Genomic DNA, 21,723 nt, shown 5'->3' with positions numbered 1-21,723 from the left:
TGTTACTCCTTCCAAAGTGAGCCACCTCACACTTTTCCGCATTAAACTCCATCTGCCACCTCTCAGCCCAGCTCTGCAGCTTATCTATGTCCCTCTGAATCCTATAACATCCTTCAGCACTATCCACAACTCCACCGACCTTCGTGTCATCTGCAAATTTACTAACCCATCCTTCTACACCCTCTTCCAGGTCATTTATAAAAATGACAAACAGCAGTGGCCCCAAAACAGATCCTTGCGGTACACCACTAGTAACTGAACTCCAGGATGAACATTTGCCATCAACCACCACCCTCTCTCTTCTTTCAGCTAGCCAATTACTGATCCAAACCACTAAATCACCTTCAATCCCATACTTCCTTATTTTCTGCAATAGCCTACCGTGGGGAACCTTATCAAACGCCTTACTGAAATCCATATACACCACATCAACTGCTTTACCCTGATCCACCTGTTTGGTCACCTTCTCAAAAAAACTCAATAAGGTTAGTGAGGCATGACCTACCCTTCACAAAACCGTGTTGACTATTGCTAATCAACTTGTTCTTTTCAAGATGATTATAAACCATATCTCTTATAACCTTTTCCAACATTTTACCCACAACCGAAGTAAGGCTCACAGGTCTATAATTACCAGGGTTGTCTCTACTCCCCTTCTTGGAACAAGGGGACAACATTTGCTATCCTCCAGTCTTCCGGCACTATTCCTGTCGACAAAGATGACATAAAGATCAAGGACAAAGGCTCTGCAATCTCCTCCCTGGCTTCCCAGAGAATCCTAGGATAAATCCCATCTGGCCCAGGGGACTTATCTATTTTGACATTTTCCAAAATTGCTAACACCTCCTCCTTTTGAACCTCAATTCCATCTAGCCTGGTCGACTGAACCTGAGTGTTCTCCTCGACAACATTGTCTTTCTCCAGGTGTAAACACTGACGAAAAATATCCATTTAACGCTTCCCCTATCTCCTCTGATTCCACACACAACTTTCCACTACTATCCTTGATTGGCCCTAATCTTACTCTAGTCATTCTTTTGTTCCTGATATACCTATAGAAAGCCTTAGGGTTTTCCTTGATCCTATCCGCCAACGACTTTTCGTGTCCTCTCCTCGCTCTTATTAACTCTCCCTTTAGGTCCTTCCTGGCTAACTTGTAACTCTCAAGTGCCCTAACTGAGCCTAAATGAGGATGTCTCATCCTAACATAAGCCTTCTTCTTCCTCTTGACAAGTGCTTCAACTTCCTTAGTAAACCACGGTTCCCTTGCTCGACAACTTCCTCCCTGCCTGACAGGTACATACTTATCAAGGACACGCAGTAGCTGTTCCTTGAAAAAGCTCCACATTTCGATTGTACCCATCCCCTGCAGTTTCCTTCCCCATCCTATACATCCTAAATCTTGCCGAATAGCATCATAATTGCCTTTCCCCCAGCTATAATTCTTGCCTTGTGGTATATACCTATCCCTGCCCATTGCTAAAGTAAACTTTTTTTTTAATATAAATTTAGATTAGCCAATTATTTTTTCCAATTAAGGGGCAATTTAGCGTGGTCAATCCACCTACTCTGCACATTTTTGGGTTGTGGGGGCGAAACCCACGCAGACATTGCTAAAGTAAACATAACTGAGTTGTGATCACTATCACCAAAGTGCTCACCTACATCTAAATCTAACACCTGGCCGGGTTCATTACCCAGTACCAAATCCAATGTGGCCTCGCCCCTTGTTGGCCTGTCTACATACTGTGTCAGAAAACCCTCCTGCACACACTGTACAAAAACTGACCCATCTATAGTACTCGAACTATAGTATTTCCAGTCAATATTTGGAAAGTTAAAGTCCCCCATAACAACTACCCTGTTACTCTCGCTCCTGTCAAGAATCATCTTTGCAATCCTTTCTTCTACATCTCTGGAACTATTCGGAGGTCTATAGACAACTCCCAACAGGGTGACCTCTCTTCTCCTGTCCTGTTCCTAACCTCAGCCCATACTACCTCAGTAGACGAGTCCTCAAACGTCCTTTCTACCGCCGTAATACTTTCCTTGATTAACAATGCCACACCCCCCCCTCTTTTACCATCTTCTCTGTTCTTACAGAAACATCCAAATCCTGGAACCTGCAACAACCATTCCTGTCCCTGCTCTACACATGTCTCCGAAATCGCCACAACATCGAGAGCACGGTAGCATGGTGGTTAGCATAAATGCTTCACAGCTCCAGGGTCCCAGGTTCGATTCCCGGCTGGGTCACTGTCTGTGTGGAGTCTGCACGTCCTCCCCGTGTGTGCGTGGGTTTCCTCCGGGTGCTCCGGTTTCCTCCCACAGTCCAAAGATGTGCGGGTTAGGTGGATTGGCCATGCGAAATTGCCCATAGTGTAAGGTTAATGGGGGGATTGTTGGGTGACGGGTATAGGGTAGATACGTGGGTTTGAGTAGGGTGATCATTGCTCGGCACAACATCGAGGGCCGAAGGGCCTGTTCTGTGCTGTACTGTTCTATGTTCTATGTTCTATCCCAGGTACCAACCCACGCTGCAAGCTTACCCACCTTATTCCGGATGCTCCTGGCGTTGAAGTAGACACACTCCAAACCAGCGTCTTGCTTGCCGGTGCCCTCTTTCGAACTTTTAACCCTATCCCTGACCTCACTACTCTCAACATCCTGTACACTGGGACTACAATTTAGGTTCCCATCCCCCTGCTGAATTAGTTTTAAACCCCCCCCGAAGAGCACTAGCAAATCCCCCCCCCCCCCAAGGATATTGGTACCCCTCTGGTTCAGGTGAAGACCATCCTGTTTGTAGAGGTCCCACCTACCCCAGAATGAGCCCTTTGGAATTGATAATCTTATCAATTCCAATTGCTAACATTCCGGAAAACCTATGTACAAACTATCTTAATCTGTATTAGTGTCACAAGTAAGCTTGCATTAACACTGCAATGAAATTACTGTGGCAGGTCATTGGAGTCCTCCGGCATCACATGGGAACACTGATGTGGACATTTAATTACACATTGGCTATAGGCTGTCTATGCAAATCTATTTTACTCCTATGTCAGTTTTTGTAAGAAGATTGAGCACGATCCGTTGCTTGTAATTGCTCTAATGCATGGCTTGAGCGATAAAACATGAAGGAAACATTAAACTTGAAAATGAAATGAAAATGAAAATTGCTTATTGTCACAAGTAGGCTTGAATGAAGTTACTGTGAAAAGCCCCTAGTCGCCACATTCCGGCGCCTGTTCGGGGAGGCTGATACGGGAAGGTCATTAACCTCACCATTCTTCCCAAGGACATGTCTGCTGTTACAATTCTACCCTGTTTATTTTAGAGGATTGACTAACCATGGCTAATCTCCAAGGAGATTATACTCTTTGGCCCCTAAAGATACTTGTGTGAAAACTCCAGGTGGACATTCTGTCATTGCAGCTTCCATTCTTCAACCTTTTTGAAAATATTTTTATTACATTTGTAACATTTAACACATAAACAACACGCAAACAATAACACATGTATCGACCACCTACCCAAACATATTAAAACAAAAACCCTGCCAACAATTATTACCCCCCCACCCCATCCCCAACAGCTAACAGTAAGCAGATTGTTGAAATGCAATATAAACAGTCGCCACCTACGAAAGAATCCGTCAGTTGCTGCCCTCACCATAAACCTGACCTTCTCAAGGTGCAAGAACTCCCATCAAGTCACCCAGCCATGCTGCGGCACTGGGAGAAGTCACCTGCCTCCAACGCAGCAGGATCTGCCGCCGAGCCAACAATGAGGCAAAGGTCACAGCATCCACCATCAACCCAGTCCTCAATTCCGGTTGGTCTGACACCCCGAATATCGCTATTGAAAAAGACCCCCAGGGGTGGTACGGTGATGCAGTGGTTAGCCCTGCTGCCTCATGGCGCCGAGTACCAGGGTTCGATCCCGGCTCTGGGTCACTGTCCCTGTGGAGTTTGCACATTCTCCCCGTGTTTGCGTGGGTTTCACCCCCACAACCCAAAATGTGTGCAGGGTAGGTGGATTGGCCATGCTAAATTGCCCCTTAATTGGAAAAAACGTAATTGAGCATTCTAAATTTATAAAAGAAAAAGACCCCAGAAACCCACCAGTTTGGGACAGGACCAGAACATGTGCGCATGGTTCGCAGGCCTTCTTGAGCACTGCTCCCACCTAGCCTTCACCTCCTTTCCCCCAAAACCTGCTCTTTTCCCCCATGATCCGACCCTACACCAACAATTATATACCATGCCCTCCTCTGACCCCGTACAGGACAGAATCCATTCCAGCAAGGTGGATGGCAGCACCCCTGGGAATGTCAAAAAAGCTTGCTGGACCCAGTCGCGCACCTGAAAGTACCTAGACATATCCAGCCCTGGTGTTCGGCACTCTGTTGAGGATTGTAGGGGTTGAAGTGAAACCTCTTTTGGGTGTTGGATGTGCCAGAGAGGTGCTGGAGGGGAAGGGGGCCGATGTTGTGGCCTTCGCCTTGATTGTCTGGCAGTGGGTACTTTTGAATTGGACGTCAGTTATGCCACCGGGGGTTGTGGCATGGCTGGGGGGGATCTGTACAAATTCCTCAAGTTGGAGAAAATCAGATTTGCCTTAAGGTGGGGTCAGAGGAAGGTTTTGAGGTTTGGGAGAGGCTGTCCCTCGCTATATTCGAGGAGCTGTTTGTTGCCGGGGGAGACGGGATTAAAAGGAGGAAAATGTACAAACTGTAGACTTGTGTTATTTTGTTGAATGTGTTCGGAGTAAAATATCTTTTGAGTAAAAAAACATATCCACCCCACCAACGTCTGCTTTCTCCCTCAGCTCCTTCCAGTCAGCAAACCGACCCTCCAAAAATAGGCCCTTTACCCTCTCCAGCCCCTTACCTTCTCTCTCTTCCCACCCTCCCCGAAAGAACATTCTTCAACCTTGATCAGTGCTATTTCATGCGGAACATTTCTGATACCCACCAGCAACACCAAATCTTTACATTCAACTCTAATTCTGTGAGCTTCCGGTGTGGACTATGGAGTAAGTGGTCACGCACAAGGCAGCTCCTGCCCAAGGTTACAGAAAAGAGCTTTTTTAATCAATACGAGGTGGAATTCTGATGAAAAGACGTAGGTGAATGTTGGAGGAGTACTTTCCCCCAGGAATGGTATATTTCTTGGTTACCTGACCCGGCAGAAACAGTGAAAGATTTGGCTGGAGCTGCAGCAAAGACAAAAGCCTTTTCCAGCAGGCAGACGGGGGAAGGGCGAGCTTAAAGGCCTGAGGGCCTTTATGAAAGCTGAATTCTAGAAGCAGAGGGAACAACTGTGAAATGATCTCACCAAGGCCATTGAAGAAGTGGTGACGAGACTTTCGGTGGCGGCCATGGAGGAGTAGGCCATGCATTCGGCAGCTCCCGTCTGGAACCGACTCTCGGACCTTTTTCAGGAGTTTCCACAGACATTTTGGGGCAGATTAGTGAAGTGAACACGGCCAAAAGGATTCCCTCTGTTGTATGGATAGCTGGGCCAGGAGTGGCCGGCTGAAGCGTTTAAGTCCCAACAGACGGAAGCGTGCGGAGTGGGTGCCGAGGCACGGCATGGCAGCCGGTATAGACCAGGGTTCATGGGCGCAGTGGGCACAGGAGCAACAGGAGTTCCTTAGAACCTGCTTTGCTGATCTTAAAAAGGACACTCTGAAGTCATCAATAGACCAAATGATCGCAACTCAGGCAACACAAGAGAAAGCGATTAAGGAGAAGGAGAAAAAGCTATCCGACCATGAGGACAAGTTTGTTGTATTGGCCCTTAAGGCGGAGGCGCAGGATGACCTCCGCAAGAAGTGGCAGGAGAGGCTGGAGGACCTAGAAAACGGGTCCAGGAGACAGAACCTGAGAATTGTGGGCCTCCCCGAAGGTGTGGAGGGGTTGGATGCGGGAGCATTTGTGTCCAAGATGCTGGAGACGCTGATGGGGACGGGGATATTCCCTCGACCCCTGGAGCGGGATGGGGCGCACAGAGCCCTCGCAAGGAAGCCCAAGGCGGATGAACTGCCGAGGGTCATGGTGGTGAAATTTCATCGCTTCTCGGGCAAGGAACTTGTCTTGCGGTAGGCAAAAACAGAACGGAGCAGCAGGTGGGAGAACAGCGTGATAAGCATCTACCAGGACCTGGGTGCGGAGCTGACCAAGAGGCGTGCTGGATTCAACCGGGTGAAGGCGCCCTCTTCAACAAGGGCGTGAAATTTGGGATGCTACACCCAGCGAGGCTATGGGTCATGTACAAGGAACGGCATCACTGTTTTGAGACGCCGGACGAGGTGTGGTCGTTCGTCAAACAAGAAAAGCTGGACGCGAATTAAAGGACAGTTAAGCTTTGGTGGAATGCGGCGGTGGGGCTGGGTAACACGGTACTGTTTCTAATATAAGATTGTATGCAATGTTGGGTGCGTGTAAGGGCTGTGGTGGTGGCTGGAGCACCCTACTGAAGCCCACGTATCTACTCTGTCCCAGTAACCCCACCTAACCTTTTTGGACACTAAGGACAATTTAGCATGACCAATCCACCTAACCCGCACATCTTTGGACTGTGGGAGGAAACCGGAGCACCCGGAGGAAACCCACGCACACACTGGGAGAACGTGCAGACTCTGTACAGACAGTGACCCAGCCAGGAATCGAACCTGGGACCCTGGAGCTGTGAAGCAACTGTGCTAACCACTGCTACCGCATTGCCCACTGCTCTTGCAGAATCAGTTACTCTGTGAGAATCTGTTGAGACTTTTTAACTCCATTGAGCTAAGTGATGTATGTTTTTACATGTTAACGGTCACAAATTATAATTCTGCACCTGTCATACCAGTATGTTGTACATATGGGCAGCTGGTCATTGAACATTATTTTCTGTGTATACAAACCTCACTAAGGAATACAGTTGTTTCATATTGGCTCTTGTTTAGGACATCCTAGAAGACCTTGAAGAGAAGTACATAGATGCAGTTCACTCGATTGACCATTTGGAAACGGAGAAGACTTTACTTGTGTATGAGGTGGAGCGGCTGAGGGACATGCTAGAGAGCACAGAGGAGGAGCTGGCAGAACTCCATAGAAAAAACACACAACTACACCGGGTATAATTAAGTGTGCCACTATTTTTCAAATTTATTTGCAATTTAAAGGAGTTCTATCGAGTCAAATTATCTTCAAGACGATAACAATACTTAGAAGGTACCAGTAATGGCTAAAGGCCTGGAATGGGATCCCCTCCTTTCTGCACAGCTCATTAATAAAGTTATTATACGCCCCCAGTCCTAACCTAGAATTCCTATAAACTTGCCCTCTCGCTGTACAGCTTCATGTTAATGTTCTCCATTTGAGCTTGGAGTCCTTTTTAACATTAATGAATTAACTTATTTATTTGCATTCTGACCCAGTGTTTTATGCTATTATTTCACATCGAGAAACTGTGTCCAATCCATTGCCAAGATTGGGCACAGGATGACATAGGAGATATCACTGGAGGTGTACAGGTGCTCTGCAGAAGATGGGTGTTAAAGCCCATAATTGGGACAATATAGAATGACCTTTACCCTATGTGACCTGAAGTGTTAGATGCAAAAAATAAACTAAACCTCTCCTTTCCAAGCAATGGCATCTGTATTTAACTGGCTTCTATACTTAACCGAGTACAGAAAAACAGTGCATTTAAAAAAAAATAAAATCTTTTTATTGTCATTTTCGACATTATGTACATTGAAGTTTGTGTTTTATTTATTGTACAGTGTAACAAAAAAGGCTTTTGTCTTGTGTTACTTTATTTACAGGTTGCTGCCGTCTAGTTCAGCGTGTCCTACGCCCACCCCTCTTGCTATCCTCCCTGATCGATCTGGGGGAGGGGGGTGCTCCCCCTTGCTCCCCTTTCCCCTTGCTCCCCCTTCCCCCTCCCTTCCTTCTCTTCTCTTCTCTCTTTGTCGGCTTCAGCCATGGTTTTTTTTTGTGGATGAGTAAGCCCCCCCCCCGGTGTTGTCCCTCTTTGCCTGTCTCTGACTCTCTGCCTCCTTCCCCTCCGGGTTGTGTGTCCCTGGCGTTCCTCCTTGTCTTTGGGGGGGGGGGGGGGGGGGGGGGGGGTTTCTCCCCTCTCTAATCCTTCCAGTTCTCCCTCTACTGGTTGTTGTTGGTCTCCAAGCAGGTTTTGGAACAGGCCAACAAATTGCCCCCATGCAGTTAGGAAGCCTTCCTCCGACCCTCGGATAGCATACTTAATCTTCTCCAGGTGGAGAAATTCCGAGAGGTCAGCGAGCCAGTCTGCAGCTGTGGGTGGTGCTGTCGATCGCCAGCCGAGCAGGATTCTCCGGCGTGCGATTCGGGAAGCGAAAGCGAGGGCCTTCGCCCCCTTCCCCATGTGTAACTCCTGCTGCTCCGATACCCCGAAGATTGCCACTATTGGGCATGGCTTCACCCTCACCCCCACAACCTTGGACATTGCCTCGGAGAAGGCTGTCCAGAAACCCAGCAACCTTGGGACAAGCCCAGAACATGTGGGTGTGTTGGCCGGGCCCCTCTGGCACCGTTCACATTTATCCTCCACCTCCGGGAAGAACCTGTTCATTTGGGTTCTGGCCAGGTGCGCTCTGTGCACCACATTGAGCTGCATTAGGCTTAGCCTTGTGCAGGAGGAGGTGGAGTTCACCCTGCTCCGTGCTTTGCTCCAGAGTCTCCATCCTACCTCTGTCCCCAGTTCGTCCTCCCATTTTTGTCTGGTCTCGTCCAGTGGTGTTCGGGCTCTGTCCAGTAACTCCGTATATTTTCCCACAGAGCCCCCCCTACTTACTATCGTGGTCATCAGGTCCTCTAATCATGTAGTCTCCAGGGCCCTGGGGTAAACTACTGTCTCTTTGTGCTTAAATGTCCTCCTTTGCAGTGTTGATTTGGGGATTCTTAGATTCTTGCCCCGCGCGCGCGCACACGCATGCACAACACACAAAAACCATAATTAAGCTATATAGGTTCTGGAAGAAGGCCTTGGGGATGAAGATCGGTATGCACCTAAACAGGAAGAGGAACCTCGGCAGCACGTTCATTTTGATCGTCTGCATTCTCCCTGCCAGGGAGAGTGGGAGTGAGCCACACCTCCTGAAGGTTCTTTTTGACTTCCTCCACCAGGTTGGTCAGGTTCCATTTGTGGTCTATGGATCTGTAACCAGTCTCTGGCTATTTGGATCCCCAGGTATCGGAATCTTGTTTTGGGCTATTTTTAACGGGAGCTCCTCCAGCTCTGTCCCTCCCCTGTTTGGGTTCACTGGGAATGTCTTACTTTTGCCCACGTTGAGTTTGTAACCGGAGAAGGTTCTGAACTCTTTTAGGATCCGCACGATAACTTTCAGTCCTTCCTGTGGCTTTGAGACGTACAGGAGCACGTCATCAGGATAGAGCGAAACTCTGTGCTCTTTGTCTCCTCTCTGGATGCTCTTCCAGTTTTTCATACCCTGCAGGGCCATCGCCAGGGGTTCGATTGCTAACGCAAACAGGAGCAGGGACAGTGGGCATCCCTGCCTTGTGCCTGAAGCTGGAAGTACTCAGAGCTAGCGGTGTTAGTTCGGACACTCGCCTTGGGAACGGTGTACAGGAGCCCTGGGTGACCAGGCGGTGAATCCCGGTCCTAGCCCAAACCATTCCAGTACCTCGAGGCGGTGGTTCCATTCGACTCTGTCAAAGGCCTTTTCTGCGTTCAGGACAACGATCACCTCTGGTGTTCTCGCCCAGTGGGGGAGGGGGTCATTATTACATTCATCAGCTGTCTAATGTTCGCAGTGAGTTGCCTACCCTTGGCAAAGCCCGGTTGGTCTTCAGCGACCACCTCCGGTATGGTGTTCTCCAGCCTTTTGGCCAGGACCTTTTGCGAGTATTTTTGCATCCACGTTCAGCAGCGAAATGGGTCTATATGATCCACATTCCGTTGGGACGTTGTTTTTGGGTATCAATGCAATTGTGGCCTGTGCTAGCGTAGAAGGCAAAGTGCCCCTTGCCAACGAGTCTGCGAACATTTCTCTTTGATGTGGGGCCAGGACTGGTGCAAATTTTTGGTAGAAAACCGTCGGGAACCCGTCGGGGCCTGGTGCCTTCCCCGCCTGCATGGAGCTGATGCTCTCCATGATTTCTCCCAGGTCTATTGGGGCTTCCAGCTCCCCCTGTCTGACCTCACCCACAACTGGCATTTCCAGTCCGTCGAGGAAATGTTTCATCCCCGTTAGGGCAGTTCGGAGGTGTCTAGACCTCGGTAGAAGGCCTCAAATGCTTGATTGACTTCTTTTGGCTCTGTTGCCAGTCTGCCTCTGCCATCCTTTTATAGCACTATTTCCCATTTCCCATGTGGCTGCCTGCTTTTATCAGCTGGTGAGCCAGCAGGTGGCCAGCCTTGTCTCCGTGTTCGTAAAAGGTCCCCCGTGTCTGGCGGAGTTGGTACGCTGCTTTCCTGGTGGACAGAAGGTTGAAGTCCATTTGCAGCTTTTTCCTCTCCACCAGCAGCTCTATGGTCGGGGCCTTGGAGTACTTTCTGTCTACCTCAAAGATGGAGTCGATCAGGTGTTGCCTGGCCTCCCTCTCTTCCCTATCTCTACGTGCCTTGTAGGCTACAATTTCCCCTTGGATCACAGCCTTCAGTGCCTCCCAGGGCGTGAAAGATGAGACTTCCCCGTTTCGATTGTTAGTCATGTAGTCGCCTATGGCCTGCGATATTTTCTGGCAGATGGCCTTGTCGGCTAGGATTTTGATTTGATTTGTTGTCACGTACCGAAGTACAGTGAAAAGTATTTTCCTGCGGCCAAGGGAACGTACACAGTACGTACATAGTAGACAAAAAGAATAATCAACAAAGTACATTGACAAATGGTACATCGACAAACAGTGATCGGTTTCAGTGAGGAACAAGGCGCCAAGCAAGAGCAGCATAGGGCGTTATGAATGGTGTTCTTACAGGAAACAGATCAGTCCAAGGGAGAGTCGTTGAGGAATCTTGTAGCTGTGGGGAAGAAGCTGTTCCTAAGTCTGGAGGTCTGTGCACAACCTCGATGTGGGGTGCTGGGCACAGCCTGTCTCGAACCTCGCATCCACAGAGTGTGGAGTGTGGACGCAGATGACTGTCGCGGAGTACTCCGCTCGTAATTCCTGGAAGCACCGATTTTCATCAGTATGGCTACTCCCCTAGCCCTCATCCCGTAGCGTGAACGGTACGTCTGTCCCACCCAGCCCTTCCTTACTAGCTGTCATCTCCTGTCGGTAGACTATGTCGGCCTTCAGGCTTCTCAGGTGAGTGAAGACTCTGGATCTTTTCACTGGGCCATTAAGTCCTCTTGCGTTCCGGGTGACTATCCTGGCGGGGGGTTTCTGGGCCCCCCCATCTGATGACGCGGGATCAACCATACTTACCTGCATTCCGGGGTTTCCCTTTGTTGGGGGGCCATCCAAAATGGCTGTGGTTGCCGTTCTCGCCATGAGGTCGGGGCCCTGCGCTTCGGGGTTTCCCTTTGCCCAGGGGGCACCCAACATGGCTGCCAACTGTGCGTACGCCATGTGGGTGCGTCCCCTACACTCTGACGTCACCCTCCAAAGTGGCTACTTGCGGCGTCACTTTGATTCCTCGACCTGCTCCATACCTGCTGAAGCCTGTGTTTGTCTCGCTGCCAACCCTTTCCTATCCTTCTGCCCTTTTTCTGTTCTGTGAGGTCCCCCCCCCTCCCCTTCCTCTCCCCTGAGAGGTGTGCTGCAGCCCCCTTTACAGTTTGTCTTCCCGTGCTAGCCCCCCCTCCCTGCTGGTACGGTGGCTCCCCTCCCTGGGCTGGTCTCGCCCCGTCTCTGTTCTGTCTGCTCATCTCCGTTCCCTTCCTCACTTCCCTCTCTCTGTCCTCCTACGTTAGTCGGAGAACGAGGCAGCAAAGTCCATACAGCAGATCTTGGTCTCCGTCTCTTCTTCCACCGCTTTTCCCCCCCTGCCCTCACCGTTGCTGCATCTGTTCCTTCTCTAGACTGTTGGTTTTTACGAACTCCTCGGCCACCGCCGGGGTGCCGAAAATGTTCTTTCCCTTTATAAGTTACCCAGAGTTTGGCTGGGAACAACATGCCAAACCTCATCCCGCTCTTGTAGAGCACCTGATAAACCCGTATTCTGTGTCCTTCCCACAAGCACAACTTTATCTGTCAGGCCCACCTCAGGATCTTTCCTGGTACCAGTGCAGCTTTGCAATGATCACTCTTGGCTGCTCCCACGAGTTTTGGCTAGAGCGACTTGTGTGCCCTGTCGAGTTCTGGGGAGTTTGGGAAGCTGTTCCTCCCGACCAAGTTGCCCAGCATTTAGGCGGTGTAGGCCGTTGGGTCCTTTCTCTCCACCCATTCTGGCAGACCCACAATACAGACGTTCTGTCGCCTGGACCTGTTTTCCTGGTCCTCTGCCTTTCCCCTCAGGTTCCCTTGGGCAGTCACCAACCTCTTCACCTCGGTCTCGGATCCTATCACTCTGCTAGGTAGCCGACTTTTCCAGGTCCAGGATCGTCCTCTCCTGGGCTTCCACCTGCTTTCCCAGGCAGACTATTGTGCGCTGGAGGGCGGCTATCGCCCCCCCCCCCCCCGGTGTGGTGGGACCGTCGCTGCCTGTTCATGTTCCTCTGTTCGGGTCGCCAGTTATCTCCTGTCTTGTTTCACCAGGGCCTCTGCCTCGTCACATGTGTCGACTGGTCTGTCTGCTCATTGCTCCTGCCGCTTGCCGCCGCTTCGGCCTCCTCGCTGGCCCTTTGATCGACTGCTTGCTGGCATCTTCTCTTCTGCTTCTTCGCTACTAATGCCTTTTTGGGTTTTTAGGAGTTTTGGGTGGCTTTTTGAACCAAGAATCCTGGAAAATTTGCTACTTTGGGTCCGATTGGGAGGAGAGCCACCTGATGTGCACCATCACCTTGAGTCCAAAAACAGTGCATTTTAAATCAAAATGGAATCTGCTTGACGTGAAAGCAGTTGAGTGATTGCTGTTTTCTCAATTCCATGAACAGGAACTGGAGACGGAGAAAGTTGCCAAGCATTTATTGCAGCAGGAGATTAATTGCATGATGGGGCAGTTAGAGGAGAGAGAGAACGGCCAGGTAAGGATTCGTAAAGCAAAGTTCAGTTGCAGTACGTACAGCCAGGACCTTGGGCAAATTGCATTTGAATAATGGAAAAATTGCTCTTGCAACTTTTGGGTGCCAAGGGCAATGCCCCTAACACTCTCTCTTCCTCCACCACTCACCCAGCACCTCCTCAGGCCACACAACACAATTAACGGTATGCTCAGTGTGAAGTCTGGACTTCATCTTCACATGGACTGTGCTGGTCACTCCTATCTGTGCTGTCATGGACCAATGCATCTGCAACTGGTAGATTGGTGAGGGAAAGTTTTTTTTTTTCCTCTTGTTGGTTCCCTCACCACCTGCCCCAGTCTGGCAGCTATGTTGTCATAGCTGTCGTTGGGTATTGCAATGACCTAAACTGCAAAGGGGGAATGTCAAATGTTCAATGGCCCTCTATTGTGAGAATAGTGCTCTTTGATATTCCTCTGAGGGACAGCACAGACTGTGGGACTACTAGTCATTAGGTTTGCCCCTTCTTACCATCTGCCTCCTGGCTACCAAATAGGGGCAAGTAACCAAACTGGTGACTGCTTGTCCATTCAGAAACAAATGTGAAATATGTGCAATTGGCCTTCCCTGCTGCACCTATAATTTCAGTTGCAAGCTAACTCATTTTGTTGTTTTTCCTTAGGACACTGAAACAGTTGCCACTGAGAATATGGATGAAGATATTCAGAGCAACTTCAAATATCAGGAGAATAGGGATGCCAAGATAATGAAGTTGAAGTCTGACGAAGAGGAGAAGCGCAGTCTGGAGAAACTTCAGGGCTCAGCAACCTTTCAAGATGCAGAGGTGAAACATTCAGCAAACAGCTTTGAAACCAAATCCAACAGGCTGCTAAAAATGAAAACAATTGCATCTTCCATTGGAGATATCTATCAATTGGGAAGGATGAACCTATTCACACAACAGTGTGCAATTGATACATGTGTGGACGGATCTACTGGTCTGATTGAGGATAATGAAGATATAACGGTTGGAGAAAAAGTGAATCACATTCACCGTTATGTGACCGAGAGAGACCAATCAAATACAGTTATGGAAGGCTGTGGAAGTGAAGCTTTAGAACAGTTGGAATTGGGGAGTGAAAAAAAAGACACAGAATCTACCAACTGCAAGGAGAAAGAACAGAACAAGCTAATGTTGGAGGTAAGTGACGTTACTTCAGCGGAAACTGGACACAAATGGGAAATTAATGAAAAGAAAAGTGAGAGAAATGAGCCTGGAACAGGAGAGGAAGTATCCACTGAAGAATATTTGAGTAACCGAGTGGAAAGGGAAGCAAGAAAGCGACTTGAAGAGGAGAAAGAAATAATGACGGAAATGTGTGGAAACGTGGGGACAGTCCGAGAGAAACCTCTGGCAGCCTGGAGAACCATGACAGAGGATCTTAAAATGAGTTTGACACAAGACCACAAAATGGCCACTGGAGAGTCCAGTTGGGAGGTAACTAAAGAGAAGAATAGAGAAATGTTAGCTTCAGAAATTAGTGACAAAAACATGGAAATGGATAATGAGGCTGAAGAAACCGAATGTGGAGGAGAGGAACTGGTTGGTGGAATTGAGAGCGCTCCGGTTAAATGGGCGGAGAGTGGTCAAGAGGGAGAGGAGATCATCAAACCGTTTCAATGCGTGAAGGAAACCGTTTCAAACCTTGTGAAAGATGGCGATTCTGGAAACCTGAAACAGGACATGTGGCTGGACAAGGATGAAGAGCATGGAAAGGAGGTACTTGTGGCTGAAGCTCAGAGTCAAAGAGATAAGGAAGAGTTGGAAGATGAAAGTCTTGTGAAGATGGATGCACAGCTACAAGTATCTATGAATAAAGTAAATGAAGGAGGGGACAGCGGAACAAGAGAGGGAGAGAATATCAAAGAAAAAGTAAATCCAAGAGAAGACCTATCTCAAAGGGACAATAAAAAAAGGAATGAAACATGTCTGCATTTAGACATGAGGGAGCAGAAAACAGTAATGGATGGGAATGCACACCTAGAAGGGGAGGAAACACGGACTGAAAGTGGACAAGAAACTGGTGGGAAGGAAAGGGGGCCATTTGACTTGTTGGAGCAACTGTTTAAAAGTATAGTGACACGACAGAAGAGTTTCTCAGGCAGAGAGCCGAAAATGAACAATGCTGATGGTTGCAAGGGCGAGACAGACTGGGAAAGAGAAGATGAAATCAAAGAACAAGATGAAGTATATGTACTCGCAAAGCAAGAGCAGCATGGGAGAAAAGGGGACGAAGGGGTAGAATCAACAGGTGGTGGGATTGAGGGAAAAAAGAATGATGAACAGTGTCAGGGGGGGCTAATCGATGGCGGACTCGTGCTGACACTCCCTGAAGGAAACAAAGCAATGTCACAACTCATTGAGGAAGCTGAAAGAGTTGCAGCGGATCTATTCGATGAGGAAATGCATGTTGCAGCAGAAAGCATTGCATCTGAACTGAAAATGGACACGCCCGTTCAAGAAAGCAAACCCAAGACTGCAGAAGATCTTGAGGGAGCAACAACTGATGATGTAGAGTTTAGGGAAAATTTAAATTCCACCGAGAGCACCAAGTGGAACATTAAACAAAAAGAAGCATGCCGGGCTTCATAAAACACGGTGTAGGATCTTTCATCTCCAGCATAGGAGAAAGGCTTCTTCAAAGTTACATGAGCTGTGCACAAGATTGAATTGGACCTTTAAATAATAAACATCAATGCTTCCATTTGGTAATCATTTTCCCTTTTGAAATGTAAATCACACTGAATAAAAGTCAAAAGGTCCAAATTACATTGTTTTTTTGTTTTTGTTTCCCTGATGCACTCTGTCTCAGACACTTGAGTTTAAATTATTAAATTGTCTTGCGTTATCAGGCCACTTTACCTCGTGCTATAGAATGTTAGGGCAGCATGGTGACGCAGTGGTTAGCCCTGCTACCTCACGGCACCGAAGTCCCAGGTTCGATCCCGGCTCTGGGTCACTGTCCGTGTGGAGTTTGCACATTCGCCCCGTGTCTGTGTGGATTTAGCCCTCACAACCCAAAGATGTGCAGGCTAGGTGGATTGGTCATACTAAATTGCCCCTTAATTGGAAAAAATGAATTGGGTACTCTAAAATTATAAAAAATATGTTATACAATGTTCAGTGGAATGCACATCGTTTGATAATGAACAGCAATACGATAATGAACAGCAATACCTGGTCATAAACATGTGTTGAAACCTTTTATCTTCCAGTGCCATTGATGACTTCAGAATTGACATTAGCTCAGTAACTATTTGTCTTTCACTCTGTAACTATTTGTCTTTCGCTCTGAACACGTGTCAGGAGTCGCATGTAGTCGCGCTGCATACTCCCAAATCCACCCCCAAAATGCTAGAAACCTGCAGCAGTTCTGATCAGAGACCTGACTAATTCTAATCTGTCTCTTCTTCAACAATGGCTAACTGACTTGCTGCCTGTCTCTACCTGTTCTGTGTTTATTTCAAGTTTTATCATCTCTGCTTTTCCCTGGAAGTTCCAAGTTCAGTTGGTAGCGCTTGCTGAGTCATCTGTCCCTGGGTTAGCTAGTTTAAAAACAGGAGGTCGGTGTTTCTCTTGATTGCTATCATCAACCTCCTCCCCCAAAATCAGGAAGATTTCCATTTTTAAGACATCAAATGTGCTGTAACCTTCCAGTGTACTGAATGCTGAAATCTGCAGCTTACTGCAATACGTGCTTTCTTCCACTAGAGAGTATCAGTTTTGACACTCATCAGTAAATAGCCCTTTTGTATATTTGCACTTCAGCATGGACAAAATTAAAAATTAATCGGATGTACCTTTTGATGATTGGCATCCCTGTTTCAGGGACACACCATATTTTTTTAAAAATGAATTTAGAGTACCCAATTCATGGGCAGCAGTATGGCACAACTTAATTGGAAAAAATGAATTGGGTACTCTTAAATTATTTTTTTTTAAAAAAAGAGTACCCAATTCATTTTTTTCCAACTAAGGGGCAATTTAGCGTGGCCAGTCCACCTACCCTGCACATCTTAGGTTTGTGGGGTCGAAACCCATGCAAACACGGGGAGAATGTGCAAACTCCATATGGACAGTGACCCATGGCTGGGATCGAACCCGGGACCTCGGTGCCGTGAGGCAGCAGTGCTAACCACTGCGCTACCATGCTGCTGGGAAACCCCATCTTAAGTTGTTATCTCTGCTTCAGCCACCGGGACACATTCAAAAAAATAGCAGCATGCCTTTGGAGAATGTTGCTGCTGTGAGCACATTGATTCAGGTATGTGTTTTGCACCTTTTATGGTTCATGGAAACAGTGCATCCGTCTTATTACCATTAATAATGTCCAGGCTCCAACAACTGCTCCTGGGTTGAGACAGTAATTTACCTATTTTTCTCCTCCAGTTTTGTTCACTGTATTCACTGCTTACTGTGCAATCCCCGTTGTATTGGTGATACCAAATACAGATTCACTGAGCTGTTCCTTCTGCAATTTCTCCTTCCGTTCTCACTTTGATGTCATGGTCCTTCGCTCTACGTGGTTCCATCCAAGCTCAGTGCAAAATTCAGTATGTGATTTCACTTCTTTTCTGGATATTCTGCAGCTCTTGGTTTTGGCACAGACTTTTTAATAATTTTAGACCTTGTTGCCTTCATTTAAAAAAAAAAAAATTTAGAGGACCTAATTTTTTTTCCAATTGAGCAATTTAGTGTGGCCAATCCATCTATCCTGTGCATCTTGTGGGGGTGAGACCCACGCAAACACGGGGAGAATGTGCGAACTCCACATGACAGTGACCCAGAGCCGGGATCAAACCTGGGACCTTGGTGTCGTGAGGCAGCAGTGCTAACCACTGTGCTGCCCAAGCCTTAATTTTTCTGCCTGTTCCCCCCCCCCCCCCCCATCCATTACAGAACTGTTTTCACTTCCCTCTTTTCTTTTCTTTTTATAAATTTAGATTACCCAATTATTTTTTCCAATTAAGGGGCAATTTAGCGTGGCCAATCTACCTACTCTGCACATCTTTGGGTTGTGGGGGTGAAACCCACGCAGACACGGGGAGAATGTGCAAACTCCACACGGACAGTGACCCAGAGCCGGGATCGAACCTGGGACCTCAGTGCCGTGAGGCAGCTGTGCTAACCACTAGGCCACCGTGCTGCCCCCACTTCCCTCTTTTCTTCCAAATACCTTCACTACTTAATGGGTCTGTATATCTAATTCACACTTTTTTAAGCAATCTGTTCACAGGCCTGTTAACTGTTTGTTTCTCTTTGACATTAGCATAAGTAGTTCTTGATGGCTCACCTCTTAATTTTGTTTAGCCATATAAAAGCATTCTATTTCTCCCAATTTTCAATTCTTTTTTAAAATAAATTTAGTGTACCCAATTATTTTTTTTTTCCAATTAAGGGGCAATTTAGCATGGCCAATCCACCGAACCAGCACATCTTTGGGTTGTGGGGGTGAAGCACACGCAGACACGGGGAGAATGTGCAAACTCCACACGGACAGTGACCCAGGGCCGGGATTCGAACCCAGGTCCTCAGCACCGCAGTCCTAGTGCTAACCACTGCGCCCCATACTGCCCTCCAATTTTCAATTCTAATGAAGGATTTCCACTTTTTATGTGCTTTGCGGCACTCTCTTCCGTTTGTTTTTTTTTAGTAACCTGTTGCTTTACTAACAAATGTTTAGTATTGAGGTTAGACAACTGGTGGTTAGGACCAGCTGAATATTTTCTCATGCCACAGATAGGCTACAAGAACCCAAGATGTCTAAACAGTGGAGTTGTGTCAAGCACTAACAGTAGGCCATTCAGCCCCTCGAGCCCACTCCACCATTCAATATGATCATGGCTGATCTGCTCTCGGCCTCATCTCCACTTTCTCACTCATTCTCCATAACCCTTCAACCCATTACCAATTAAAAATCTGTCTGTCTCCTTAAATTTACTCAATATCCCAGCATCCACCACATTCTGGGGTAGTTAATTACACAGATTCATAACCCTTGGAGAGAAGTAATTTCTCCTCTCAGTTTTAAATCTGCCAACCCTTATCCTCAAACTGACCTCTCGTTCTAGATTGCCCCACAAGAAGGAGCATCCGCTCTACATCTACTTTGTCAATGCTTTTTATCATCTTATATACCTCAATTACATCTCCCCTTATTCTTCATAACTCGAGAGAGTATCGGACTAAACTGCTCAATCTCTCTTCATAAGACAAATCCCTCATCTTTGGAATCTAATGAACTTCCTCAGAACTGCCTCCAATGCCACTACATCCCTCCTCAAATAAGGCGAGCAAAACTGTTCTCTATGTATGGTCTCACCAATGCCTTATACAGTTATAGCAACACTTCACTACCTTTTTATACCTTTATCTATAAAGGCCAAAATTCCATTTGCCTTCCTTATTACCTACTGCTAGTTAATCTGTGCGCTAGTTATCTGCACTTCATGCACAATGTCACCCCAGATCCCTCTGCACCGAAGCACTCTGAGGTTTCTCTGCGTTTAGATAATAGGTTGTCTTTCCATTTTTCTGACCAAAATGGATAACCTCACTTATCCACGTTAAACTCCACCTGCTACCTGCTAACCCACTCACCTAACCTAATTGTATCCATTTGTAAATTTTTTATTTCCTCATTTCAACTTACTATCCCACCTATTTTAGTGTCATCTGCAAATTTGGCTGTGGTACCTTCTATCCCTACATCCAAGTCATTAATATATATTGTAAATAGTTGGATCCCTATTATCCACTTGGCTTGTTACATCTTTGAAGAACACCAGCAAAATGGTCAAACACGATTTACCTTTCATAAAACCATGCTCTGATGGATTGCGCTTTGACTTTCCAAATCTCCTGTTCATAATGGATTCTGACAATTTCCAAATGACAGATGTTAAAATATAACTGGTCTATAGTTTCCTACTTTCTGCCTCCCTCTCTTTTTGATTATGGGCATTGGAACCTTTCCCACATCCAGGGAATTTTGGAATATTATAACCAATGGATTCCCTATCTCCACTGCCACTCCCTTTAAGAGCTTTCATTGCAATTTAACAGGGCACAGATTACTCTTGTTGATTTATCAGAATAAACAACCTTCTCAAAAGTGTGGGGACCTGACTCGAAGATTTTATTATGCGCTTGTTATAGCGCGATCATAACTCTTACAATTCTACTGTGAATAATGGGTAGGGGAAACTACATCCTCCCTCCCTGCCCCCTCCCCAAGAACCGGGAAACCAACTGGTGTCTCATTCATTAGCGCTCAGCTTTTCAGTCCAGTTAATGTTTTAAGAGCTGTGTGTGTTAGGAAGACTCTCTGCTGGATATTGTGTTACCAGGCTCAAGATTATTTATTCGATCATTCATTTATGGGATGTAAGTGTTACTAGTACGCCAGCGTTTGTTGCCCAACCCTAATCGGGGTGGCACGGTAGCACAGTGGTTAGCACTATGGCTTTGCAGCGCCAGGGACCCGGGTTCGATTCCCGGCTTGGATCACTGTCTGTGCGGAGTCTGCACGTTCTCCCCGTGTCTGCGTGGGTTTCCTCCGGGTGCTCCAGTTTCACAAGTGCCGAAAGACGAGACTTCCAGTTGCGGCTATGCGGAGCTAAGCCGCACATTCGGCAGCTCCCGCTATTTAAGGACCTTTGGGCCGATTTGAGGGCCCCAAACGGCGCTGTTTCGACGAATCCCGGTGGGGGAAGGTGTCTAGAGGAGCATTCCCCATAATTTATGGTGCTCACCCGGAGTGGGGCAAAGGAAAAAGCTGCAGCAGCTCCCCAAGAAAAGCGGGGGAAGAAGGACAAAATGGCGGCCGGCGGAACACCCGAGGACTGGTGGAAGTGGGCGCAGGAGCAGCAAGCCTCTCTTCTGCGCTGTTTTGCGGAGCTGAAGGCTGAGCTGCTGGACTCCCTGAATGCGACGACCAACAAGCTGCTTGGGACCCAGGCGGCCCAGGAGGTGTCCATTCGGGAGTTGCTGAGCGGGAGGAGGAGGTCCTCGTGGGGAAAGTGGAGTTGCACGAGGCACTTCACAAAAAGTGGCAAGACCGCTTGGAGGAGCTGGACGTTCGCACGAGGCGAAAGAATTTGAGGATCCTGGGCTTGGCGGAGGGGCTGGAGGGGTCGGATCTCCCGGCGTATGTGACCACGATGTTGAGCTCATTGATGGGAGCGGGGTCCTTCTATTTGCCCCTGGAGCTTGAGGGAGCTCACAGAGTGCTGGCCAGGAGGCCTAAGGCAAATGAGCCCCCGAGGGCGGTGCTGGTGCGGTTCCATTGATTTAGTGACCGGGAGTGTGTGCTGCACTGGGCCAAGAAAGAGAGGAGCAGCAAGTGGGAGAATTCGGTAGTGAGAATCTACCAGGACTGGAGTGCGGAGGTGGCTAAGTGGCAGGCTGGGTTCAACCGGACGAAGGCGGTGCTGCATGCCAAGCAGGTCAGATTTGGAATGCTGCAGCCTGCGCGTCTGTGGGTGACATATAAGGACCGGCACCGTTACTTCGAGTCCCCGGAGGAGGCGTGGGCCTTTGTACGGGCGGAGAAGCTGGACTTGAAC

General features: G+C 47.8%; 1 protein-coding gene across 7 annotated transcripts in view; it reads left to right on the top strand.

Moving 5' to 3' along the window:
- The window catches only part of LOC119958111 (leucine-rich repeat flightless-interacting protein 1-like), a 44,241-nt gene extending 28,316 nt beyond the window's left edge, over positions 1-15,925 (top strand). For 5 of the 7 annotated variants that reach the window (XM_038786346.1, XM_038786345.1, XM_038786342.1 and 2 more), the window contains 3 exons: positions 6,955-7,125; positions 13,030-13,119; positions 13,778-15,925. In XM_038786346.1, the coding sequence (XP_038642274.1) occupies positions 6,955-7,125; positions 13,030-13,119; positions 13,778-15,748 (2,232 nt within the window). In that variant the 3' untranslated portion in view covers positions 15,749-15,925. The remainder of the gene's footprint in view (positions 1-6,954; positions 7,126-13,029; positions 13,120-13,777) is intronic. The other 2 variants (XM_038786344.1, XM_038786343.1) reach the window with 1 other exon arrangement.
- Positions 15,926-21,723: the final 5,798 nt, after the last annotated feature.

Source organism: Scyliorhinus canicula, chromosome 28 (assembly GCF_902713615.1).
Source record: "Scyliorhinus canicula chromosome 28, sScyCan1.1, whole genome shotgun sequence".
Lineage (NCBI taxonomy): Eukaryota > Metazoa > Chordata > Chondrichthyes > Carcharhiniformes > Scyliorhinidae > Scyliorhinus > Scyliorhinus canicula.
Note: the sequence above shows the minus strand (reverse complement) of the source record. Positions and strands in the feature narration are given on the sequence as shown.